The sequence below is a fragment of the Rhinopithecus bieti genome, unplaced genomic scaffold (genome assembly GCF_001698545.2).
Source record: "Rhinopithecus bieti isolate Rb0 unplaced genomic scaffold, ASM169854v2 scaffold_20150, whole genome shotgun sequence".
Classification (NCBI taxonomy): domain Eukaryota; kingdom Metazoa; phylum Chordata; class Mammalia; order Primates; family Cercopithecidae; genus Rhinopithecus; species Rhinopithecus bieti.
The window spans coordinates 530,481-554,817 of NW_016810565.1; the positions used below are offsets into that span (position 1 = coordinate 530,481).

General features: G+C 51.3%; 1 protein-coding gene across 3 annotated transcripts in view; it reads right to left on the bottom strand.

Moving 5' to 3' along the window:
• Positions 1-23,593: 23,593 nt before the first annotated feature.
• Positions 23,594-24,337, bottom strand: part of CDON (cell adhesion associated, oncogene regulated) — a 108,336-nt gene continuing 107,592 nt past the window's right edge. For all 3 annotated transcript variants that reach the window (XM_017892319.1, XM_017892316.1, XM_017892317.1), the window contains exon 20: positions 23,594-24,227. In XM_017892319.1, coding sequence (XP_017747808.1) covers positions 24,064-24,227 — 164 coding nt within the window. In that variant the 3' untranslated portion in view covers positions 23,594-24,063. The remainder of the gene's footprint in view (positions 24,228-24,337) is intronic.

Genomic DNA, 24,337 nt, shown 5'->3' on the forward strand with positions numbered 1-24,337 from the left:
ATGTATATTTTTAATTTTCGTATATTTTACCTGATCCCTTTCTGAAAAGTCTGGGGTAATTCACATATCCACCAGCTGTGATTAAAGGTGGTTTCTCCCTCATCTTCTCCAGCTCTCGGTATGATCATTCTTACTAAGTTATGCTATTCTGATAAATGAAAAGCAGTATCCCATCTCTAAAATTTGCATTTCCTTGACTCTTAGTGAGGTTCAGCATCTTTCCATAAATGTATTGTCCATTTGGATTTTTCTCTTCCATGAATCACCTATTTCTATCTTTTGCCTATTTTTCTACTAGTTATTTTTCTTTCTTATTGACAGACAGGATTTTTGTGTACCAGAAATTAACTTGTTATTGGTGGTACATATTGAAATATTTTCTCCAGTGTATAGTTTGTCTTTTGACTTTACATATGGTATCTTTTATCTTTCTGGGTTTTGTTTTGTTTTGTTTTGTATTTTGAGACAAAGTCTCTCTGTTGCCCAGGCTGGAGTGCAGTGGTGTGATCACAGCTCACTGCAGCCTTGATCTCCTGGGTTCATGCCATCCTCCTACCTCAGCCTCCCGAGTAGCTGGGACTACAGGCGTGCGCCACCATACCTGGCTAATTTTTTGAATTTTTTGTAGAGGCAGGGTTTTGCCGTGTTCCCCAGGCTAGTCTCGAACTCATGAGCTCAAGCGATCTGCCCACCTTGGTCTCCCAAAGTGCTGAGATTACAGGTGTGAGCCACAGCCACTGCACCCAGCAATATCTTTTTTTTTTTTTTTTTGTAATATAAAGTCTCACTCTGTTGGCCAAGCTGGAGTGTAGTGGCGAAATCTCGGCTCACTGCAACCTCCACCTCCTGGGTTCGAGCAATTCTCCTGCCTCAGCCTCCCGAGTAGCTGGGATTACAGGCACGTGCCACCATGCCTGGCTAATTTTTGTATTTTTAATAGAGATGGGGTTTCACTATGTGGGCCAGGCTGGACTTGAACTCCCGACCTCATGATCCCAGTGGTATATTTTATCTTTCTAAAATTTAAGCATCTTATGTCTCTCTTTTCCTCTGTAGCTTCTGGATTTTCTATTTTATTTAGAAAAATCTCTTCAAACTGTAGATCATATAGTCTAATATTTTTGCTCATGAAACTGTTTTAAAGTTACATTTAAAACTTTCAACTCTCTGAAATTTCATTTTAATAATTTAATGAGGTAGAGATCTTAACCTTTTTTTTTTTCATTCAGACATAGAGCCAACTGTGCCTATACAATTTATTAAAGAAACCATAGTTGAATCCACTGGTTTGAAATACCACCTTTATTGTACACTATAATCCATGCGCACAGGGATAAATTTCTGAACTTTGTTCTATTTCTGCCCCACGGGGCTATTTATCTTGTCCTGTACTTTTAATGTACGATTTGATGCCAGTAATTTTATAGTTTTCCTTAGGCCACTTATAATATTTCTTCACTGCTGTTGTTTTCATCATTACCATTATAAAAATTCCTTCCAGCTGTCAGAGCCTGTGAATGTCAGTAACTTCAAAACAGGCCAGAATAAAGCCAAGAAGGGGAGGGATGGGCCCGTTCCTTACCTGCCCAGGTGCCTTTTCAGGAATCAGCAGAGGCAGTGACCAGACAACAATATTAGATGAGCACCCACTATGCATTCAGCATTGCTCTTACCACTAACGACAAGGCTGAAAGACCAGAACTTCCAGCACTGCGGTAACAAGGTTCTTATTTCTCAGCTCTGGACCTGTATCTTCTATAGTCAGTTTTGCAATGTTGGGCTTGGACCATACCAACTCCATTTCTGCTTTGCCCGTCACTAGAGGGAGGCTGCAGGCAGGACAGGAAGTCTGGACAGGCTCCTTCCTGTTTGCATAGGTGTGTTCCCTGTTAGGGCACCCCAGCAACACATCTTCACCCCAGGAACAGCAGGCCCCTCCTGGAGCAGCACCTGGTCCAGTTTGCAGTGTTTCCAACACTTGCAGCTTCATCATCCCCCCACCCCAGCCCTGCACCCCTACCTGAGAGACCCCAGCACCAGCTGGCAGGTGCCCCTTCCACAGAGGTCTGGGTGCAGGAGTCCTTCCTTCACACCCAGAGACCCCAGCTCCCACTGAGTTGAGCCCCCTCCTCAGATGTCTGGGTCACAGGCTCTGGAACCCTCCTTTAAAACTCTTCCTTAGGGTTCTCCAGCCCTGGAGTGGTAGCTGCTCCTCCAGTTGCAACCCCCAGGAAACCTTACTCTTCTCTCTCCTTACCCTCTCCTTACCCTCTCCTTACCTAATTAACAACTTCATACCTCATAATCAGTTCCTTATGCTGAATTCTCTTTTCGAACTAACTGGTGTGTGGTTTCTGTCTCCTGACTGAACCCCAGTTGACATAGGTAGTGAGGAATTGAACTTTTCTGGGAAGTGAGGGCTGCGTCTCTTGGCCGCCCTGCTGAGAGCTCCCTTCCCTCCTCCATTCCCAGAATTATTTGGCTGATGGTCGCCAAGGAGACGGCTGACAATTTCCAGTTGCCAAGCCTCGCCCTGGAGCGCTACAGACACATTATGGAAACTCCCCACTCCTTCCTGCTCCCCAGCCAGGGAACTTGGAGAATCTAGCCAGGTTGGGTGGAGGGCACTGGGAGGGGGTAGAAGGGAGGTGACAAGCCTGAAGATGGAGAGAGCAACTAGAAGTTTCCCTGGTCCCTGGCTTCCCCCACAGACCTCGAAAGTCTGGCTCACCCTTGAAGGCTACGGCTGGCCTGGTGGGCATCCCCTGTACTGGGTCCAGACAGACTCCTACCGGAGCCCTCCAACCAGACCTTCAGCTACAGAGAACTCTCCCTATACTGTCATTCCCAGCCTGGTAGCAGCACCATTGCCTGATGGGGCAGAACCCAGGGAGAGCCTGGGAACTGAAGTGCTAGGACGCTTTCCTGGGGGAAGGAACTGCAGCTGTCCTGAGCACTTTGCTCATATCAGATGGCACTCAGATGCACTGAGAACTAGTGTCACAGCCCAGGAAACAGCAACAACAACAATGCTAACAATAATAATAGTAGTGGTGTAGAAGGTGTGACTCTTACTCTACAAACTTAGGTGCACAAAAATATCCATTTCTCTATTTCACTAAAATCAAGTAGAGTTGAGTTCATTCCTGGGGCTCCTGCCTTTTCTCCAGTGTCCCACCAGAACCCGGGGGCTTATTGCTATGTTTTTAATGTGTCCCCAAAATTCAGGTATTGCCAATGTGGTAGTATTAAGAGATGGGGTCTCCAAGAGGTGGTTAGGCCATGAGGGCTCCTCCCCTGTGAATGAGAGTAGCTGCCCTTATAAAAGGGCTTGACAGAGGGAGTTCATCCCTTTTTGCCCTGCTGCCTTCCACCATGTGGGGACGTGGCCTTCGTCTCCTCTGGAGGATGCCTCCTCTGGAGGCACCATCTTGGAAGACAGCAGCCCTCAGCAGACACCGAACCTGCTGGAGCCCTGGTCTTGGACTTCCCAGCTTCCAGAACTGTGAGAAAATAAATTTCTGTTCTTTATAAATTACCCAGCCTCAGGTATTCTAGTATAGCCTCACAAATTGACTAAGAAATTTAGGAGGAACGAAACCAAGGGAAGGCCTCTAACTGCTGGTCCATCGTGGTGGTGGTTGGCCTGCTCGTCATCCAAGCCTTCTGTGGGCCTGTGCAGTCAGCAATAGCTCTCCAGTCCTATACGCTCTGGGGTCCTGGCCTGCTGTCTCCAGACTGTTCTTCTCCCAGGTACCTAGTGACCTCTGACCTATCCCCAAACTCAGGGAAATCTCTTCCTCTCTGTTCCAACTGCCCCCAAAGGCACTCTCCTTTCTCCTTCTCACCCCTTCCACCACCCAGCACACCTCACACAACTTTTATGAAATTAGGAAGATGTTAACGTGTACGTCAAGCAGGTACAGCTTCTTCCCTCCAAGAATCCCCATGGCAATGCAGGGCTAGAGGCCTGGTGAAAGCAGCATCTGGTCTATTTTTGTGAGGTGGTTTAAGATAATCCAAAGACACTGGGACATCTCATTGCTGAATGTTTTCGTATTCATTAAAAAATAGAAACATTGTCTTACACAATCAAAAAAACTATTCTCACATAAAACAAAATTAATTTTCTAACTTTTTTTTTTTTTTTTTTTTTTGAGACTGAGTCTTTCTCTGTTGCCCAGGCTGGAGTACAGTGGCACAATCTCGGCTCACTACAACCCCCACCATCCGGGTACAAGTGATTTTCATGGCTCAGCCTCCTGAGCAGCTGGGACTACAGGAACACGCCACCACACCCAGCTAATTTTTGTATTTTTAGTAGAGAGAGAGTTTCACCATATTGGCTAGGCTGGTCTCGAACTTCTGACTTCAAGTGATCTGCCTGCCTCAGCCTCCCAAAGTGCTGGCATTACAGGCGAGAGCCACCATGCCTGGCTTCTAATATTGTCTAATAAACAATTAGTCCCATTTCACGGAGGAAAAACTAAGACATGAAGCAGGTGAGCAACTTGTTCATCATCACTCAGCTAGTGGGCAACAGAGCCAAGATCTGAACCCTGATGTGATTCCAGCTCTCCTCTTTCTTCACATCTCTGCACAGCGGCTTATACGCTCTTACTAATCCACCATGTGGCTCTCACAACAGCCCTGAACAGTGTCAGGACGGGCATTGCAATCACATTTTTAACCAGTCAGGAAACAGAAGCCGTGAGTGTTTTGCTCCATGTGCCCAGATAGGGTTGGTTGAGAAAGGGCCCCGGGAATGGAAAGCAGATGGAAGGAGGGTTAGTTCCCAGGCAGAGCTGGTGCCAGAAACTAGGCCTCCTTCCCCGCAGCCCCAACAGGTGCTCTCCCAGCACTGTCACTGCCTGAGCCTCGGCCTGCGTCTGCCTCCCCTTCCTTCCTCTCCTGATCTGTCCACCTTCTGTTCCCAACCCTTCCATCCAGGGCCTCCTTCATTTCCTCTCTGGTCTCTAAGGATCAGTTTATAAAGTGACTAGGCAGTGGCCCCTGCCTGTCCTCTGTCCCTGTTGTCCCCTTTCCTTTCCTCAGCCGTGAGCACAGCTGGGGACACATTGCCTGTGGAGCCTCTAACCCATTTCCTCTGCAGCCCTTAACTGGTCTCCTGCTGGGGTACCAGAGGGCTGGGCTGGCCCGACAGCACACGTGGAGAAGCCATTTGCTCCAGAAGCATTTGCTTCCCTCCCCAGCCCAGCTGTCCCTGTCCTTTCGCATGCTGCTGCTCCAAAGCCCTGTGATTTCAGAATCAGGGTTCAAAATGGTCGCAAGGCCGGAGAGCTGGGTTAACACCCACAGCACAAAAGGAGGGGCCTGTAGGTTGGCTCTGAGGCACAGGGATGTGGTGCAAGACAAACGTCATCTGTCCCTGAGTTTACCAAGTACCCACGGTCTGGTGTAGCTGCTGCCCGTGCACAGTGGAGGGTCCTGGAGAGGAGGCAGCTTCAGGCACCTGGCACTTATTCCAGCCGCACCACTGCCTCGTCCAAAGACACAGGGAGACTCAGGAAGGCACCGCTTTCTCTCAGAAGAGCCAGGTGTGCCCAGTCGTCCTCAGGAGCCAGGGGAGGCCCCAAGGGAGCGGTGTAGCAAACATGCCCTGATACAGGATAAATGTTAGCTGGGGGGGATTTGTGAAACTCAGTAAATAACTGAGCAAGACTTCGAGCGTTCTTGTCAGAAAAGAAGGGACTTAGCAGTTCCACAGGCCCCTGGCCAGACTGAGTGAGCCACAATCTCAGCGTGGACGGGGACAAACCAGAGAATGTCCAAAGATGGGGAGCAACCTGGGGAACAGAAAATCAAGTCATGGGAAGAAAATGGAGAATTTGAGCCCACTCATAAAATATGAATAGCAATGCTTTCTCTTGGGGTTGTGGGGAACCCCTAACACATGCCTGGTGTATGTAAGTGTACAACAAATGGTAACTAGTATTATTTATTTAGGTGGAGAAGAGAAGAGCTGCACACGCAGTTTCAAATAGTGAATGACTTTCATCTGAAAGTGGGATTTGAGTAATTTTACAAAACTTCCATGAAAGAATTCCCCAAGGATAGAAGTGTCAGGGAAGCAGATTTGCATTCAACTTAAAGAGGAGGGCAAGAGCTAACATTGATTCAATGTATCTATGTGCCACGCTGGGTGCTTGTGAGGGGCTTAATACTGGTGGTTGTATGTCATTTGTCCAATAACTTGAACAGGGAGTTATTATTCTTATCTTCATTTCACAGGAGATGGCCACAAGATCAAGACAGAGCGGGTTGCTTACCCAAGGTCATGCAGCGCCCACCTGACGTTCCCCCCAGGAGGAGATGCAGGGCTTTCTCTCTAGGAGGTGGCAGAGGGGCTTCCTGTGTGCAAAGGAAGGTCCCACCATCCCTTTTGGAACCTCAGCCTGGTCCTGCAAAATTTCACCTCAAACTACTGGAGTCTAGGTCCCGAGTCCCTCCTTATAACTCCCTCATTTCTGAGTTCAGCTGCAAGGCCACTCCAGGGACTCCAGGTTGCTCCTTAGTCCACACAGTTGCCTGTCCTTCCCTCCAGGCTGTTGTGAGCCCTGGGGACCCAGGCAGGCTGGGGATGGAGGCCACGCAGTGAGCGTGGAGAGCACAGGCCCTGAGGAGCAGGGGACGATGAGAAGCAGGCACCAGAACCTGGGAATCCACAGCTTTACCTGCCCCAGGGCCCAGCTGCTGAGCTTGCACAGTGCAGACCGCAGCACCAGGTGACATCAGCGTGGCTGAAGCTCCTTTGGAAGTGAGGAAGGAGGGAAAGAGAGGATCTCTTATCAGGCCTCCAACCCTGCCACCAAAGGATGGAAAAATCTGACCCCATCCCTATGCCTTAAACTTAGACGCTCAAGAAACATTTATTCAATTCATTGTTTACGTTCTTTGGTTAAGGGGTATAAGTAAGTTTAACAGGCAGGAGCTATACATGCATAATCCCATGTGTTCCTCTCAGGAAAACCATTAAATAAAGGAAGAAATTGAAGCTCAGAGAAGTTCTGTAAGATCCCAAGGTCACACAGTAGTAAAGAGATCAAGGTGTGTTCTCACTACTGAGCTTTCTTGTCTCTCAAAACAAGGAACCAGCTCACCTTGTCTCTCCCAGCTCCTCAGCTCCCGAGGCAGCAGGGACAAGAACCCTGGGCCTGTTTTCCCATTCCAGACACATCTCTTCTCTTCCAGACAGGGGCTGTGGCTCTGCCGTGGGGTTCCTGTTCTGGCAGAGCCAGGGCACAGGATGGGGGGTAGGCTTCACCTCTGTGATGGTCTATTTTGTGTGTCAACTTGGCTAGGTCATGGGGCACCCAGACATTTCAAACATCACTCTGGGTGTTTCGGGAGGGTGTTCTGGGGTGAGATGAACATTTGAATTGATAGAATCAGTAAAGAACATTGCCCTTCCCAATGTGGGTGGGCCTCACCCAATCAGGTGAGGGCCCGAATAGAACAAGAAGGCTGAGTAAGATGGAACTCCGCCTGCCTGACTGCCTGAACCGGAATCGCGGTCTTTTCCTGCCTTCAGACTCAAACTGAAACCTCTGCTCTCCCTGGATCTCAGGCCTGTGGATAGCAGATCTTGGGATTTGTCAGCCTCCATAATCACATGACCCAATTCCCTATGATAAATCCCTTTCTGTATATAATACAGGCTCTTGGTTCTTTTTCTCTGGAGACCCCTGACTAATATACCCTCCCTCCCTGGTTCTCCCTTCAAGGGTCCCCTTCCTCAGGGGAAAGAGCAGGCTGAGGAGCCCCACCTGAGTTCCGTGTTCCTGATGCCCCAGCTGAGAAAAGGCTGGGGGGCTGATAACGCAGGCAGCGTAGACTAACTCCGCATCAGCACAAGCTCTTGCCGCCGCCAGAGGATCCTTGAAAGCTCCCCTGATTCACACGGCTGGAACTCTCCTGTTCTCTCCAGAGACGGGGGCAAGCCACCCTGAGCTGGACAGTGCTGCCGGATCCCCACACTGTATTCCATAGGAACCTCTAAGGGACTTCTGAGAAGATTCCCAGTTTGGGGAGTGGGGGAATTAAAATGAGTGGCCCATATGGACTGGTCACCAGGGGCAGTCAAACTTGACTCTCAGGGACCACCTGCCATTCTGCCCCATAGCTGAGTTAGGAGGGAACGGGGACTCGAGACCCTGAGGAAGGCATGGAAGGGCTGAGTGAGGGTGGGATAGGGGTCTGTCCATACAGCCTCCGTCCATGCAGCCACTGTCCCAGGCAAGTGAGAAGCCAGAGTGCTACAGTGACATCTCTGGGCCCTGGAGGAGTCACCTGGAATTCAAGTCTGACAGCTCCTGTCTTGGCTGAGCCTTGGAGAACTTGAAACCAGACATCAGATCCCCCTTCTCACTGGGGTTCAGGAATCTCATCCTCCGTCTAACCCTGCCACCAGAGGATGGAAAAATCTGACCCCTTCTCGGGCTGTCATTCAGAGACAGCTAGACAACAGGATATGCTCGGAGAGCTGGAGAGGAGAATTCAGAGGGTCTTGGACAGCAGGAATGCTGGGCGCCAGTCCAGCTCCGGGGTCCAGACTTGATATTTCAAATCTAGCCAAGAGCATGAATGGTGCACCTACTGCATGCTGTTCACCCGTGTGTGTGCATGAGCGCATGCGTGGACAGGCATGAATGATATCAAACACATCTGGGTGCATGAATTATATCAAAGATTTGTAAAGTACATAAAAAATAAATGTACAGCTTGAAGAACTGTAACCATTACTCAACTCAAGGAATAGCACATTTCAGCACCCCAAAAGCCCCCCGTGTGCTAATTTAAGTCTTGTTGTTTGATATTCATAATATACTCTTTACAACAAAGAAGGTGTTATTATCCCAATCCCTGTGTTCGGGAGTCCTGTGTTGGGCAGGTGATTGGACCAGAAGAGTTTGGGGGTCTTTCTCAACTCTGTTCAGTGACTCTAATTTTACAATATCCTTCGAGTGAAAATGCAGGGAGCTGGTGGTCCTCTCCCCTGGGTCTGCCCCAGCCATGTCCTGCCCTCCCCAACTCTGCATTATGGATGGAGTGAATCATCTCGTAAATAATTCACGAGTCATCGAGGCACTGAGGGTAACAGGAGAGCAGGGGTGGAGGCATGGGCAGGGCTGAAGTTGGCAACCTGAGCCAGACCACCATCCTCACAGGGCTGGGCTCTGCTCTGGGTAGAAGGGGCCCACAAGTCAGGCAGGAGCCTCAGGTGGGTGGCCACCAGGGAGATGGGGCCATGGTGGGTCAGAGGGCCCAGCACGACCCGGTCAGCCTCCTGCTGCTGATACGCCTCTGCCTTCTGCACCTGAGGGCCTCAGGTGAGTGATCCCCCAGGGGGTTCATTTCCCACTCCCATCCCACTATTCCTGCCTCTTTCTGAGGGATCCTCCTTTTGCACTTGTGTAGCCATTGCATGAAGTCCATTCAGTCATTCATCGGCAAGACATTTAACTAGCGTTCACTGAGTGACTACTATGTGCCATGTAGGTGATAGCACTCTGCTTTACCTTGAGAAGCTGGAGTCATCCTGAGAGCCACTGTGAGGTGGTAAGCTTAGGAGTGGCATGGTCAGATCTAGGTTTCAGAAAGTTCCCAGTTTTTGAGGGGCATTAGGGCAATCAGGAGATCATGGCCGTAATCCAGGTGAGAGATGCTGGCATCTCAGGCCAAAGCAACGTCCATGGGGTTGGAAGAAATTGGTTTCTGGGTTATATATTTTTATTCTTTTTTTTTTTTTTTGAGACGGAGTCTTGCTCTGTCACCTAGGCTGGAGTGCAGTGGTGTGATCTCGGCTCACTGCAACCTCTGCCTCCTGGGTTCAAGCGATTCTCCAGCCTCAGCCTCCCAAGTAGCTGGGATTACAGGTGTGTGCCACCGTGCCCAGCTAATTTTTGTATTTTTAGTAGAGCCAGGGTTTTGCTATGTTGGCCAGGCTGGTCTCAAACCACTGACTTCAGGTGATCCGCCCATCTCAGCCTCCCAGAGTGCTGGGATTACAGGTGTGAGCCACTGAGCCCGGCCCCAGGCACTTATTTTCATGCAAATTTGCTGAGGCCCTCAGCACTTTATGGCATGAGGCCCACCCTGGCTGCATGTGAGGGGACAGCGGGGAACATGGTACTTGGGCTTAGGCTGCGGTTGAGGGCTGGGCCCTGAGCCAAGAATACCTGTTGAGTGACTTACTCCACAGGAACAACTTAATGGCTGGTCCCTGATGGACTGGGATGGGAGCTCCATGAGAGCAGAGATGGGGGGTTCATTTGTCCTTGTGACCCCAGCACTTTATGCTTAGCTGAATGAATGCTGGATGGGCTGATGCAGGCGGTGTCCTCTTCCCCTTGCTGCAATGCGACTGGAACAGGGTGGGATGAGCCCAGGGATCCTCCTGGAATCTTTACACAGGGAACTCCAGACCCCAAGCTGCCAGCGGCCATGCAGATCTCCTTATCTCCAGGGTCACCGTCGTCACAGGACTGATCATCAGCCTCATCTTGGGGTGTTTGTTACAAATATGGATTCCTGGGCCCCAGCCCCTCACCACCACGGGGGGTGACCGACCCCATAGTCTGGGGTGACGCCCATGAATCTGCCTTTTGAATGGTCTAGTGGCTCATGAGGAGTGGGGATCTCTGCTCCAGTCCATTCTCTGACTTCAGTCAACCCCTCCTTCAGTGCCTCCAAACAGGACACCCAGAGGCTCCCGCAGAAACTGTCTCTTGCCCACCAACTCCAGAAAAGCTTTTCTGTGGTCTTCCTGAACCCTGCCTGGGCCACTTGGGACTGCAGAACCAAAAAGAGAGGCTCCAGGCAAGGCAGGGAGTGCAGGAGAGCCCAGAGCAGCCCAGAAGTCCTGCTATACCCCTTCTCTCCCCAGGCCAGCCCCACCCGACTCCCGAGACCCCTGCAGAGGAGGTGGTGTCTGTCCAGGGAGTGCGAGGTGGCTCCGTGGAGCTGGCCTGTGGCTCTGGGCCTGCCCCACTGCTGGTCCTCTGGAGCTTCACTCCGCTGGGCTCCCTGGTTCCCCGGCCTGTGGCCGTCACCGATGGAGCCATGTCCAAGGTGGAGGCCATCGCCTCGGCTCTGGGAGTCGTGAGTCTGAGGAACGGCAGCCTGGTGCTGGGGGAACTTCGAGAGGGTGCCCGCGGCCACTTCCTATGCCAGGTTCTGCATGTGACTGGTGGCCAGCTCCACACTGCCTACTCCCACCTCACGCTGGCTGTGCTGGGTGAGGGCCTGGCCCCAGCTGCAGCTGGTCCGCGGGCTGCTTTGGATGTCTCTGCTTGTGTGCTGCCCATTCCCTTTGTGTGTGTGGGGGGGCGGCGGTCCAGGTTCTAAAGGGCGCCCCACTCCAGGGACTGAGGAAAGCTGGGGTGATGAGGATGGGATGGTCAGGGTGGGTGGGCAAGTGAGTCCCCAGCCAGCAGGGGTGGGGGCACCAGACACAGCTGGGCATGTCCTGGGTCTGTAATAACACAGCGGGCCTCTCCCTCCTCTGGCCAGTGCCGGTGTCTAAGCCTCAAGTGTGGCTGAGTAACCCGTCCCCTGTGGAGGGAGCCTCCGTGGTGGCCACATGTGCAGTGCGGGAGGGCACAGAGCCTGTGACCTTTGCCTGGCAGCATCAGGCATCCCAAGGCCTTGGAGAGGCCCTGGTGGGGGTCACTGAGCCACTATTCCGACTGGACCCTGTCAACCGGACACACCTAGGCTGGTATATGTGCAGTGCTCGCAACTCCGTGAACAGGCTGAGCAGTGACGGGGCCTTCCTGGACGTCATTTGTGAGTCAGACTGTGGTGGGGGAGCTGTCAGGGCTCACACTCACCTCCCCATCCACACTCGGGTTCCACACCTCAGAACTCTCCAAATCCCTCCTCTGCGGCAGTGCTCCGCCCTCTAAAAGTCTTCAGCAGGCAAGAGTCACAGGGTGCTATGCCCCTGGTGTCCAGTGCAGCTCTAGTTCCAGGCTGTTAGTCTTTTTAAGGTCACGGACACCCTTTTCCAGGAAAACGTGCATACATTCATGCTTATAATCTCACTCGCGATTTCACTGGCAGCCTGGAAAGTCTGCCTTTAGGTTGAGCCTGGAGGGCTCTCAGAAACCAGCGGGACCTCGAGGAGACAGGGGGTGGGGCCACAGTGGGAGGAGAGGGCAGCCAGCCTGAAGTTAGAAATCAGGAGCCCTGGGGCAAAGATGAAGGCCGGGGTGGCCCAGAGCTCGCTGTCCCACATGGCAGCCACGCATGTGTATCTTCGGTCACTTGAAATGGAGCCAATCCAAACTGAGCTGTGCTGTATGCGTGGCAGGCACACTTGATTTTGAAGATTTATTCCAAAAGAAAGAATGTAAAATACCTCATCCATAACTTTTATATTGATTATATATTGAAAAAACATTCTGGATATATTTGGTTAAATAGTAAAACACCTATTGGTGGTTTTTGTTTTTTGCTTGATTGGGTTTGGTCATTTTTACTTAAGATTTGGCTACTAGAAAATGTTAAGAAAAAAAATTCTGTGGCTGGCATCCGCCTATTGGACAGTGCTGGTCTTAGACGTTTTGAGGAGCAAGGACAAATGGCGTCCTATTTATTGGTCTTCACGGTGGCGGTTTGTGGAAATTGTGAACTGAGGACTGTTGAGGAGGCAGGTGAGCAGGAGAGTTCTTGAGAAAGAGGCAGGAGCAGACTGGAAGCAGGCAGAGAATTCAGAACTCCTTGGGAGTCAAGGAGAGCTTCGAAGATGGTGACCCCGAGCTTAGAACGCAGGAGAGAGGGGAAGGTGGAGTCCAAGGAAGTGAAAGGAGGCAGCTGCTGGGATCGGGCTCAGGGCGTCACCCCACTGCGGTATCTTACTTCTGCAGTCTACAGTGGCTGCCTGTCTGCTTCCAAGAGCCCCTCAGTCTCAGGCACATGGGTTGCACTGGTCTCCTTCCTCTCTTCTGCCCCACCTTGGCCCAACCCAGGAGTCCCTCGAGGAAGTGCCCACAGCCCAGGGCGCTCACCTCCACACATAAGCCCTGAGCACCCTGGACTTGCTCATGGGCCCTGGACTCTGAGCTCCAGGAGAGCCTAGCCTCCGGGTGGACACAGGCCGGAGCATACTACATGCCCCCAGGATTGATGCATACATTCAGAGATGAGCATGTGCGTGAATGAAGGAATGAAGTTGGGGAGGTGTAACCGGCCTTCCTTGCTCTCCAGATGGTCCTGACAAGCCTGTGATCACCGTGGAGCCACTGGGACTCGCTGAGGAGGGCTTCTGGGCCAGTGAGAGGGAAGAGGTGACCCTGAGTTGCCTGGCTGCCTCCAACCCGCCTAGTCACTACGTGTGGCTCCGTGACCACACGCAAGTCCACACGGGACCTACCTACGTCATCGCCAGAGCAGGCCGTGTCCACACGGGTCTATACACCTGCCTGGCCCACAACAGCTACCTGGACTCCCGCACCCAGACTACTGTCCAGCTCACCATCTACTGTGAGTGTGGGGTCGCGTGACGCCCAGACCTGGCCTGGGGACAACTCACGCTGGAGCCTTTGTGGGCCTGTTCTCAGGCAGACCCAGCTGCCCCGTGGAGAGGCGTGCCGAAGTTGCTCTTGTTGGAGGGATATCTCTGACCAAGTGGAGCTGGAGGGCAGGGAAAGAGGATAAGAAAACTATGGGAAGGGGAAGGGAAGGGGGGAAGCTACCGACACTACATAGCCTCCCGCCACTAAGTGATTATTCCCATGGCCCTGCGGACTGAACTGAGGCACAGAGAAGGGCGATGGCAGTGAGGCAAGGTGTGCTGGCTCCTGGGTGCCTGGGGCAAAGATGAGAATGGGAGATGGGGCCTTCCATGGGGCCTCTGGGATTCCTTGGGGACTCTAAACTCCTGTACACTTGGTAACCTCCCGCCCCTCACCCGAGGGCTCAGCCTGTTCCTCACCAGCCCCTCAGAGAGCCTCAGTCTTTCCCCTGACTCACTTCTCCCTACTCCTCTACCCATTGACACCCCTGGCCTCCAGACCCCCGGCCTGGGCTTGGGGACTGCAGGGCACTGGCAGTGGAGCCTGCGCCAGCCTCACTCACTTCCCCATCCAGATCCCCCTGAGGGACAGCCCTCCTGTGCAGTGCATCCCAGCCCCGGGGCTGTGACTCTGCTCTGCGCCTGGCCTGGAGGGCTTCCGCCTGCCCAGCTGCAGTGGGAAGGACCCCAGGGACCTGGCCCTACTGCCCCCAGCAACGTCACCTGGAGTCATGCAGCCGCCCAGCTCTCCAGTGGCAGCGCCTTCACCTGCACTGGCCAGCACCCAGCCCTGGCACCGCCTGCCCTCTGCACAGCCACGCTCTGTGAGTGGACACAGGAAAGCCCAGGGTTCTGACTTTCCAGGCAGAGTGTGGGTAGAGGTCAGGGGAGAGCTGGGGGGCCTGGGATCTGGGTGGCCCTCCAGACTGCAGGCTCCAAAACACGCCATGTAACAAGCAGGTGGGCGGCACTCAGCTCTCAGTCCCCATCTCCCATCTTTCCCATCCACACTGTGCTCTGTCCCCCTCACTTCGGGCTTGGAGCCCTGATACCTCCCCACTGTCCCTGCCTGCAGGGTCAGCAGCCTCTCATCGCCCCTACACTGCCCTTCTACCGCTCTGACGCATGTTGGGCTTGAAATTTGCCTTCAGCATTCTCTCTGCCAAGTGTGCAGAGAGAAACTCCCAGCCATCAGCCCAGACAGAGCTCAGAGGTCATCCTGTCCTCTTTCTGGAAGCCCCAGAGAGTTAGTCTTTCTGTCTATATTCTAGCACACATTAAATCATAATCATTATTTAATGTCTGTTCCCACCATTTCCCTGGCACATGATCAGCCATCAATAAATGATGAGTGTGTGAATGAGTGAGTGACAAAGTGATGAAGGAAGGAGGGAGTGAAGGAACAAATGAAGGAAGGGGGATAGTGCGGATGTGCCAAGCCCTTCCTCCTTCCACAGGGCCATGCTGAGCCATCATTCTTTCCAGGGGAGCCTCTCGGGAGGCCCACCTGCTGGAGCACAGCCACAGTGGGGCACCAGTTCATCATGCTGAGCTGTGAGTGGCCTGGCGGCGAGCCCCCCGCCACGCTGAGCTGGCTTGACGAACAGCAGCAGCCCCTGGGCGGTAGCAGCTCCTCTATGGCCGTTCACCTCCTGCAGGCCCAGGAAGATCTGGCTGGCAGAGAGTTCACCTGCCGGGGCACTCACCTGCTCAGGACCCCTGACCCCCACTGCCACCTCCAGCTGGGTGAGTAGGGGCTAGCGAGTTTGTTCTGGGACTGGGACAGGAGGAGCAACCCTTTGGAACCAGGATAAAGAGATCTTGGGGGGTGACTGTGCTGGCATGGAAAGTGAGTCAGTGAGGACGGACAAGTTAGGAGGTAGGTAGGAGCTGAGCTCCCAGGGACTCAAGTTTTCTTTGATCCATAAAATGAGGGGGTTAGGCTAGGTCAGAGTTGTATAATGAAAATATAATGTGAGCTATATATGTGATCTAAAATATTCTAGCAGCCACATTTAAAAAGGAGAAGAAACAAGTGAAATACTTTGGTTAACTCAATATATCCAATATGTTGTCATTTCAACATGTAATCATAAAAATTATTAATGAGATATTTGACATCTTATCTTTCAAATCTGGTATATATACAATTACTGCACATCTCCATCTGGCCTGGCCACATTTCAAGTTCCCATATTGACGTGGCTGGTCACTACAATATTGGATAGCACTGATCTAGGTGATGTGGAAATGTCAATTGCATAGTCTTCATTTACATGGATTTGTGTAAGAGAGATGCCTGATTATACTGTTGATTTGCATTAATGTTTCCAAAGTCAGTTCTTTACCTCTCTACTCTGGTTTTGGTCTGGTTCCTCCTTGTCTTCATCTGGCTCTGCCAGTCTATTTACTGCAACCAGGAAAAAAGAATTACATATCAAAGTAAAAAAAAAAAAAGTGAAAAAAGCAAACAGAGAAGCTGTCATATACAACAGTTCTCACAGAATGGTTTACCTCTTGGTCTCCAAAGGCTTGGTAACTAGCATGTTCTCAGGGCTCTAAGGAGACCTCAACCCCAAATATTTCCTTCCCTATTACTCAGTCTCAGGACCGGAAATTCCATCGTAGGAGATTCATTGACACCTGAGAGTCTGGGTCTTTAATAAGTCAGTCCATAAAATCTGAGCGCCTGCTATGGGCCCAGCGCTACGCCTGGAGCCAGCCAGGAGGTGGGGGCCACTAGTGGGAGGGAGGACAGGTGCTGGAAGGGGCTGTTCATGCAGAGACGAGTAAGGCAGGGCCCCTGCCTGCAGGAGCTGAGGCTAGGGTGGGGCAGGGAAGGAGCAGGGAGGAACACTGTTGATTTTATCCTATATCAGCAAGCCCTGGACCACACTGCGACAGTAACTTGGCATAGAATGGGAACGTGAAGAGAAGGCAGACTGGCCCCAGACAAGCCTCCTTATCAACTCTGCAGCACTCCCGCTCCATCTCCTCTCCATCCCTTCCAATGCTGGCCAGCACCTTGTCCCCAGGCCCTCCCACTAGCCAGCCTCATCCTCTCTGTCCCCGCAGAAGCCCCACAGCTGGACGTGGCTGAGCCCCGCGTGTCAGTGTTGGAGGGGGGAGAGGCCTGGCTGGAGTGCTCTCTCCGCGGGGGCACACCACCTGCCCAGCTCCTCTGGCTGGGGCCTCAACAACAGCAGGTGGACCATGGTACTTCAGGATTCACGCTGCACCCTGAGGGTGCCCAGCTACGCCTGGGCATCTATGATGCTGACCCGGCACACCACAGGGGCACCTACCAATGCGTGGCCCGCAACGCCGTGGGTAACAGCAGTCGGAGCGTGCTGCTGGAGGTCCTGAGTGAGTGAGGGGTCGAGTGTGTGTGTGTGGTGAGGTGGGGGCCGGGAGACCAACAGCCACAGAGTGCTTTAAGTGGAAAGGCACAAGGATTCCCCGCTCCCAAATGTGAGCGCTTGAGCTTCCTTGGGCATAGGCAGGACTCAAGAGCTAGATGGGAAACATGTGCGTGAATCTGGTACACTCATGGCAGACAGAACGCCGTGCAGGCAGCATCGCCTCCCTTTCACTTTATACATGAAAAAACTGGTGGGACAAGACAGGGCTTCTCAGGTCCACAGACCCCAACCCAGTGCCTTTTCCACACAGCCAGGCTGCCTCTTGACAGGAGCAAATCCGGGGGCACAAGCTCACGTGGTTGTAGGTATCCATGTGCCTCTTTGTGTCCCCACCCTCACCCAGGATATCCAGCTCCTCCCAACGTCACCATCAGCCGCCTGACCTACGGGAGGCACCGGAGAGAGGTGGAGCTTCAATGGGCCATCGCAGGCCCCGGGAACCTGACGGGCTTCCTGGTGCAGCGGAAGGCCAGTGCCCTGGGCCCAGGAGCTGGGGCGTGGGAGACGGCAGCTAGTGACATCGAGCCGGAGAGCCGAGGCCGGCGGCTGGGAGGCTTGGACCCCGGGGTCCTTTATGCCTTCCGCATCCTGGCTCTGAATCACCACACTGCAGGACATCCCTCTGAGGTGAAGATACCAGGTGCCAGCTAATGCCAGGGAGGGACCCACCTTTTCTCCAAAGCACTGGCCCCTGGTTCATCTTCCTCTTCACAGAGCACCCCCTCCTCTGTTCATTTACTCCCTTCCTACTGAATTCTCCCGTCCCCAGCCCGTCCACTTCTCCACTCTCCCCTCAGATAATCTCCACGGCTCTTTCCCATCCCTCCCTGTGGGGCTCGGGAGGCTCCAGGCTGAGGGTTAGGAACCCTAATTCATGTGATCAGAATAGAGAGGAAGCAAAAGGTGCCGGTGACTAAGAACAGGAACCCACTCTGTGCCTCAGTCTCCCCTCCAGGGCTACAGGCAGGCTCTCGGCTTCCTGCTGCCCCCTCTCCATCCTGGGAATTCCTTATTTTATGGCATACTTCTCTTCAGCCCCAAGCCGCCAAGATAACCAGACTTTTGCTTTCTGCACCAGAAACGGGATTTGGCAGGAGAGTCAAACCCCACAGCACTAGGCAGACAGAGCGCCACGTTCCTTGGGAGAGACCTGATCTCCGGGTTCTCTGGGTCCCCCATGTCACCTGCAGGGGGAACTGGATGAGCAGGGCACCGCTTCTCCAGAACCCTAGTGGTTCCCTACAAGCCACTGTGGCCCAAGTTCTGCAGTGGCTCTAAACCATGTAACCTATGCTCTCCCCTCCTAGCGGACCCCCCCTTCAGTGCCTACCCAGCGGTGTTGGGTGCAGCAGGCACAGGAATGGTGGTGGCAATGGTGGCCTCTCTACTGGTGTTCCAGTATGCTGCCCGGCACCCAGAGACTTTCCCCTGTGAGTGGGAATGGGAAGGGAAGGGCTGCTTGACCCCACAGGGTGGCCAGACCCTGAGCTATCCAAAAGAGAGCTGCAGCACTCCCGGGGGAGAAGAATCTAGGCTCTTCCTTAATTCTGACCCTCTCCCCAGTGCTAGATGGTGCCATTCAGGGCTCATCCCCTTCTGGGTTCCTGAGGCCCTAGTACAGAGCCCATTGGGAAAGAGAGGGCCGTTCTCCTGGGATCTCTGCTGGGCTGGCCAAGTAATGTTCATTTTCTTTTCCTTCCTACAGGCCTTGGTCAATTGCTTGTTCCCATGTGAGTGTGGAACCCCAGTCATCCTGGGGGCCAGGGCTTTCCTCCAGTTGGAAAGGAAAGCGAGGGAAGTGAGTTGCCACTAACTTTACTCTCTCACTTCACTCTCAGGGAGCAAAGGCACCAACAGAGGGGCCCCAGAGAAGATGCTGAAGTGCAGGCAGGTAAGCACGACTATATCCAGAAAAAGATCACTCGTGTCCAAGGAGACCAGTGCTGGGTGCTGAGGGTGACGCTTGGTCTCTCTTGAGCTCTGGGAACATCTGGACACTCCCAAGGCATCTCTGTTCTTTGCCCACATACGCTTTTCCTAGGCCTTGAAACACCAACCGCCACCCCAGGTTTGGATCCTGCACAAGAAACCACGGATGCTCCAGTGAATGTCACCATCACAGTGACTGCAACACCATGAGGCCCAAAGAGGAAGATGCAAATAGGCTTAGGGAAGGCAGGTGGGATTTGGGAAGAGCGCTTCTGTCAGACTTTGGTCGTAAAACCAACGTAGCTAAGACACCAACTACCACTTTCACTTAACACCCAGTCTTTCCAACTGGTGCAAGGCCCTAAGTGACATGGTTACAAGAGAAGCCCTGGCCCAGCTTGTGGAAGACAGAGGTGGCAGGACGAGGAGGAGGACCCACAATTGGGAGAGAAGGATCACTGGGTATCTGAGGGCAAGTGACAGCCATGGTACTGGGAACCGTCTGTGGTGCTACACACGTATGAGCAAGCTAGCTGCTTCCAGAAAAAAGTCTGGATGGAGCAATTCCTAAATAAATCAGAGCTGATGTTCATGCCAACGGAGGGCTATTTCCATTGCAACTCCCGCAGAGAGGCTGATGGCTGGGTCCCAGGTGTGGCCAGTGGGGAGAAACAAGGTGTGTGAGTGTGTGTTCCTTCGCTCAACCGTAGCTTAAGAACATCACTGACGCTGCAGTGGCCCGACTCCAGGAGTCCCAGCCCACAAGATACAGAGCGGAGGTACTGCAGATGTAGCTTTCCGTCCCCAGGCTGGGGGAGCTGGCCCACAGAACACCGGGGCTGTTCCAGAGTCACAATGTCAGCTGCCAGCATGACTCACTAGCTCCAAGTGTGTGTGTGTTTGTGTGTGTGTCTGCAATCTGGGTGAAAACACAAATGAATGCTTGTTCAACTGACTAGAAGACTCGGGACTCCAAGCCGCCTCTGCAGGAGACACAGATGAGAAGAAACGGCAAGAAAGCCAACGGGTGACCCGCCAGCACAAGGGAAGTGGCGCCTGAAAGGAGACAGAAAATTGAGAAACTGAAGAAGGTTCTGTGGTTCTCACAGAGTTAGACTTTATTAGATAAGGGGTTTCAGCTACCCTCAAAGCTCTCAGGACTGGGGCTAGGGTGTAAGGAAGGCTTATTTAAATATGGGAAATAAAATACAAAAGGGCCACACCCGATGCAAAAGACGTTGTTGGCTTTCTGGTCACAGATGCCTACAGATGTGTATCTCGTAGGGCAGTAAAACAACACTTTTTCACAAGGCTAAATCTCTATACTGGAGTTCATAACAATGTGGCCCTAGGTTAACGGTAAAAATAGACAACGTGTGAGGCAGGACTGCTCCCCCTCATCCTTCCAAGCTCCTCTCCTACCCACCTCCCTTCCTTCCAAAGAAATGCAAAGCTGCCCCGAGGAGCTGGGCCTGCCTCCACATCGCCCCCCAGGCTCAGGCACGTTCTCAGCCTCCCCTAAAACACTTGCCCAAGATCCTGCTCCTTCAGGGCCTTGATCTCTGCAGCCAGAACAGAAAGGGTGTGCACAGGGGGAGTTTCAGGGGAGGACAGGGGTGGAGGCTCCAAAGAATTTCAGAGGAAGGTATGCGCCCACCCCAGTCACAAACTAGAAGCAGCGTTGTACAAACAGGGAGTAGCCCCACCTTCAGGGGCTACGCTATATGAAAGCAGCGTTCTCTTTTAATATAAAATCATGTCAACCACATAAAACCTGCCAAAGCTACATCATTTAAAATATGTACAGTTTCACACATAACATTACAACTTTAAGGAAAATCAAACATACTTTTCAATATGATACAAAGCATGCATCTCAAAGTCATTACTTTAAAAGAGAGCAACACAGGTAAAATTCAATTCTAAATTTCACTTCTTGGCAGTACTGTAGCTGGAATGAGATCTGTGGCACGATCAGCCCAAGCCGGATGCACCAAGTCTTCATAGACTCATTTGACAAAAACAAAACCCAGAAAGAAAGGCTTTTGCTAAGAACACTGCAAAAGGTTTAGAACATTGCCATTTCACTTGCACCCTGGCAGCACCTGTCACCAGACTGTCAGTGCAAAACTGAAAGAAAAACATTAAAAGGAGATAGTGAAATGATACAGTGGGAGCAGGGCAGTTTAACGCTAAAACAATCACACAGAATTCTAGATGAGAAGGAACATGAAGAGGCTTGACCAATTTCCTGATCACTGAGCACAGTAAAGCTCAAATTTCCAGGTGGAGGTGGCAGACGGGCACATCAAGGGGAGAAATGTGGACTCCTGGAAGACGAAGTCATAAGCAGAGCTCTGCCCACAGAGGCCAGAGGGCAGCTTCTCCGGCTGCGGAGCTGGAGCCTCAGAGGAATTCCACAGCAGGGACAGATCACAGCAGACGGAACGGGACTGGTTCTATCCAAAGAGTGAACCGCCATGCTTGTGGAAAGCAGGATGGAAAAATGGGAGGAGCCCAGATTATGGCTCCAGATAAACTGGGTTCGGATTCAGGTCCCATGGCTCACTGAGTGACTTGGGGATTTTAATGTCAACTTTGTAGATGTGTTGTGAGGGTTAAATGAGTTAACAGTAACAAGCACCGAGCACAGTGCCTGGTACACAGCAGTTATTCAACACGTGTTAGTGCTCTCTCTCACACTGTACCATGTCCTCTCATTTCCTGGTGAAGTGACATTAGGTAGGACTGTTTGGGTGCCTGCGCAGGGCAGACAAGTTCAGAGCTAACTCACACTTAGGGAGAACTCATACCGCCTAAACATAAAGGCAATTATATATATATATGTGTGTGTGTATATATATATTTATATATTTCAATATATAAAGGCATTTTTTATAAATAAAATACAATAAAAAGAATAACACTTAAAACAGCGTTACTAATAATATAAATAAAGCAGTCCACAATGAGATTGTCCTAAAGGTAAAGCCGTTTTCTCTTCCTCATGGACAGATCCCATATTCAAACTCAATCTTTAAAAGCAGTTCATGACCTAAGGCTCACGCTAATACACCTGTTTCCTGAATCAAAATGGCTGTCGTCTATGGACATCGACTCGCCTGTTTTCTAAAACGCCCTTTGTGACAGCACTGCTGTAACTTGATTGGCTAACACAGGGTATGTTTTCAGATTCTGCGCGCTGGGACTTTGTCCTTTGCTAGTCCCATAAATAAAGGACGCAGCTATCCCCCTCCAGAGCTAATTGCATCGAAGCAACATGAAGAATAAATCCAGTATACTATAGGCACGGACATCTGGAATGTAGAACTTGGGCCTACAGCATCCCTAATATCTGACTAGGGAATTACATTCACTACATTCTACTGGAAGTAACTCTTGCATAGTGACCCAGCTTAAACAAGCACATTTTCACTAACAGTTCTATTATAAAATATATAGACATATGTAAGGGAATACTGATGCATTTATACAGAAAGTTGGTTAACAGAGTATTATATTCTATTCCACTGCGATTTCTGGGAAACTAACATTTCTTCACTTCTGCTGGAATTGCTTGACTCTATATAAAGAGAATAATTTTCTGTTTCTTTCCCCAAATGGATGCATAATGCAAAAAGGAGCAGTGATCCTTGAAAGCTTGACTCAAGCTATGAAACACACTGATATGATTATTGCTTTTTAATGTGAAGAGCCTTCCAAAGGCAGCTGCAAATGTCCTTGTCACGCAGAGGCAGCCGTGGTCAGGAGCTCTGCTGACCAACGCTTTGGGTGCCTGTTTACAAGGGTGACATTCTGAAAGAGGTATCAGGAAATTTCAGAAAAAAAAAAAAACCCTTTTCTTCCAACGTAAGTCTTTTCTGACACTCACCCTGCAGGCTGCTGCCTATGTTGGAGGTGGGGGATGACTAGTTTCAGCGTCAGGGCACCATGAGCACATTCCTACGCTAATCCAACAGACTGGAGAGCTCCCACCAAGACGGGCTCCCTGCAGCCTTCCCCTTTCTTTCTTCTAAAAATGTGTATCTTTCTCTTCAAGCCACCACTTAATGTCTTATTTTGTTCCTACTCCTAGAAACAGTCAAAAAGAGCCCCATAGTAGCCATTTGATAAATAAATGGAATTTGAAAGCAGTGGGACATGAGGCATTATGTGTCTCTCTGGCCTTGGTTTCTTTTCTGCATACTGCCAGAATTCATCAAGACCTTACACTCCACCACATCCACAACACGATGACTAGTGCCTAGCAAATGAACGTCACTTGTGCCCACGTGCAGATAGAAAGTCAACAGGACACGTTACCACTTTTGTGGAAGGCACTCTTGTAAAATTCGCCAGCCAAGTCCGCTATTATAAACATGGGTCACAACTGCAGCTGACTTCAAAGTGTTCTCAGAAAGTCTAGTAATACAGGCCGGGCGTGGTGGCTCACGCCTGTAATCCTAGCACTTTGGGAGGCGGAGGCGGGTGGATCACTTGGGGTCAGGAGTTCAAAACCAGCCTGACCAACATGGTGAAACCCTGTCTCCACTAAAAATACAAAACAATTAGCTGGGTGTGGTGGCAGGTGACTGTATGCCTGTAGTCCCAGCTACTCGGGAGACTGAGGCGGGAGAATTGCTTGAACCCGGGAGGCGGATGTCACAGTGAGCCGAGATCAGGCCATTGCACTCCAGCCTGGACAACAGAGCAAGACTCCATCTCAAAAAAAAAAAAAAAAAAGTCTGAGAATACACTATTAAAAGACCATTTTCTACCTGAAAAGCCAGCGGGTGGCAACCTTCAAGTGGCCCCTGCATTCCCTCCCAGCCAAAACAGCCACGAGATGGGATCCTTTGCATGAGGAGCTCTTGCTGTCACTGTAGCTGTTAGAAAACATGGAAGGACCCCTCGGCCCTCCAGGTGACTGAACACTATGCAAAACAAGGTTGTTTCCTACTGGGGGGAGGAAGGAATGGGGAAGAAAACATTTAAGGCATAAATAATATAAAAGGGCACACATTTTAAGATACATTCATATGACATTACTACTACAAAAAAATAAATAATGATTTTCTCTGATTTGAATTAAGGTCCTTCACACAGTTCACTCCCAGGCCTGTTTTGTGCAGTTACTGGCTTGAAGTTGGAAAATGACCGGTTGTTTGCACATCCTCAGGTTTCCTGGGGCTGCTGAAGGACCTCTGTCGGGCCGTCTAAAGGAATGCCAGACGGAGACCACGTTGTCTTTTCAGCACAGCCCTCTGGCACAGGTGGCAAAATAAGAGCATTCCAACTTACAACATCGTTCTCTGTTTCTGAATGGGCACAGCTGTCTCCTGAAACACAGAAAGGTTTGGGAGCATTATCAAATGATAAAGGTGGATTTTTACAAAGCAGTCTAAAAACTTCTTCACGCTTTGAGCCATGAAGAAAGAAAAACGAGCGT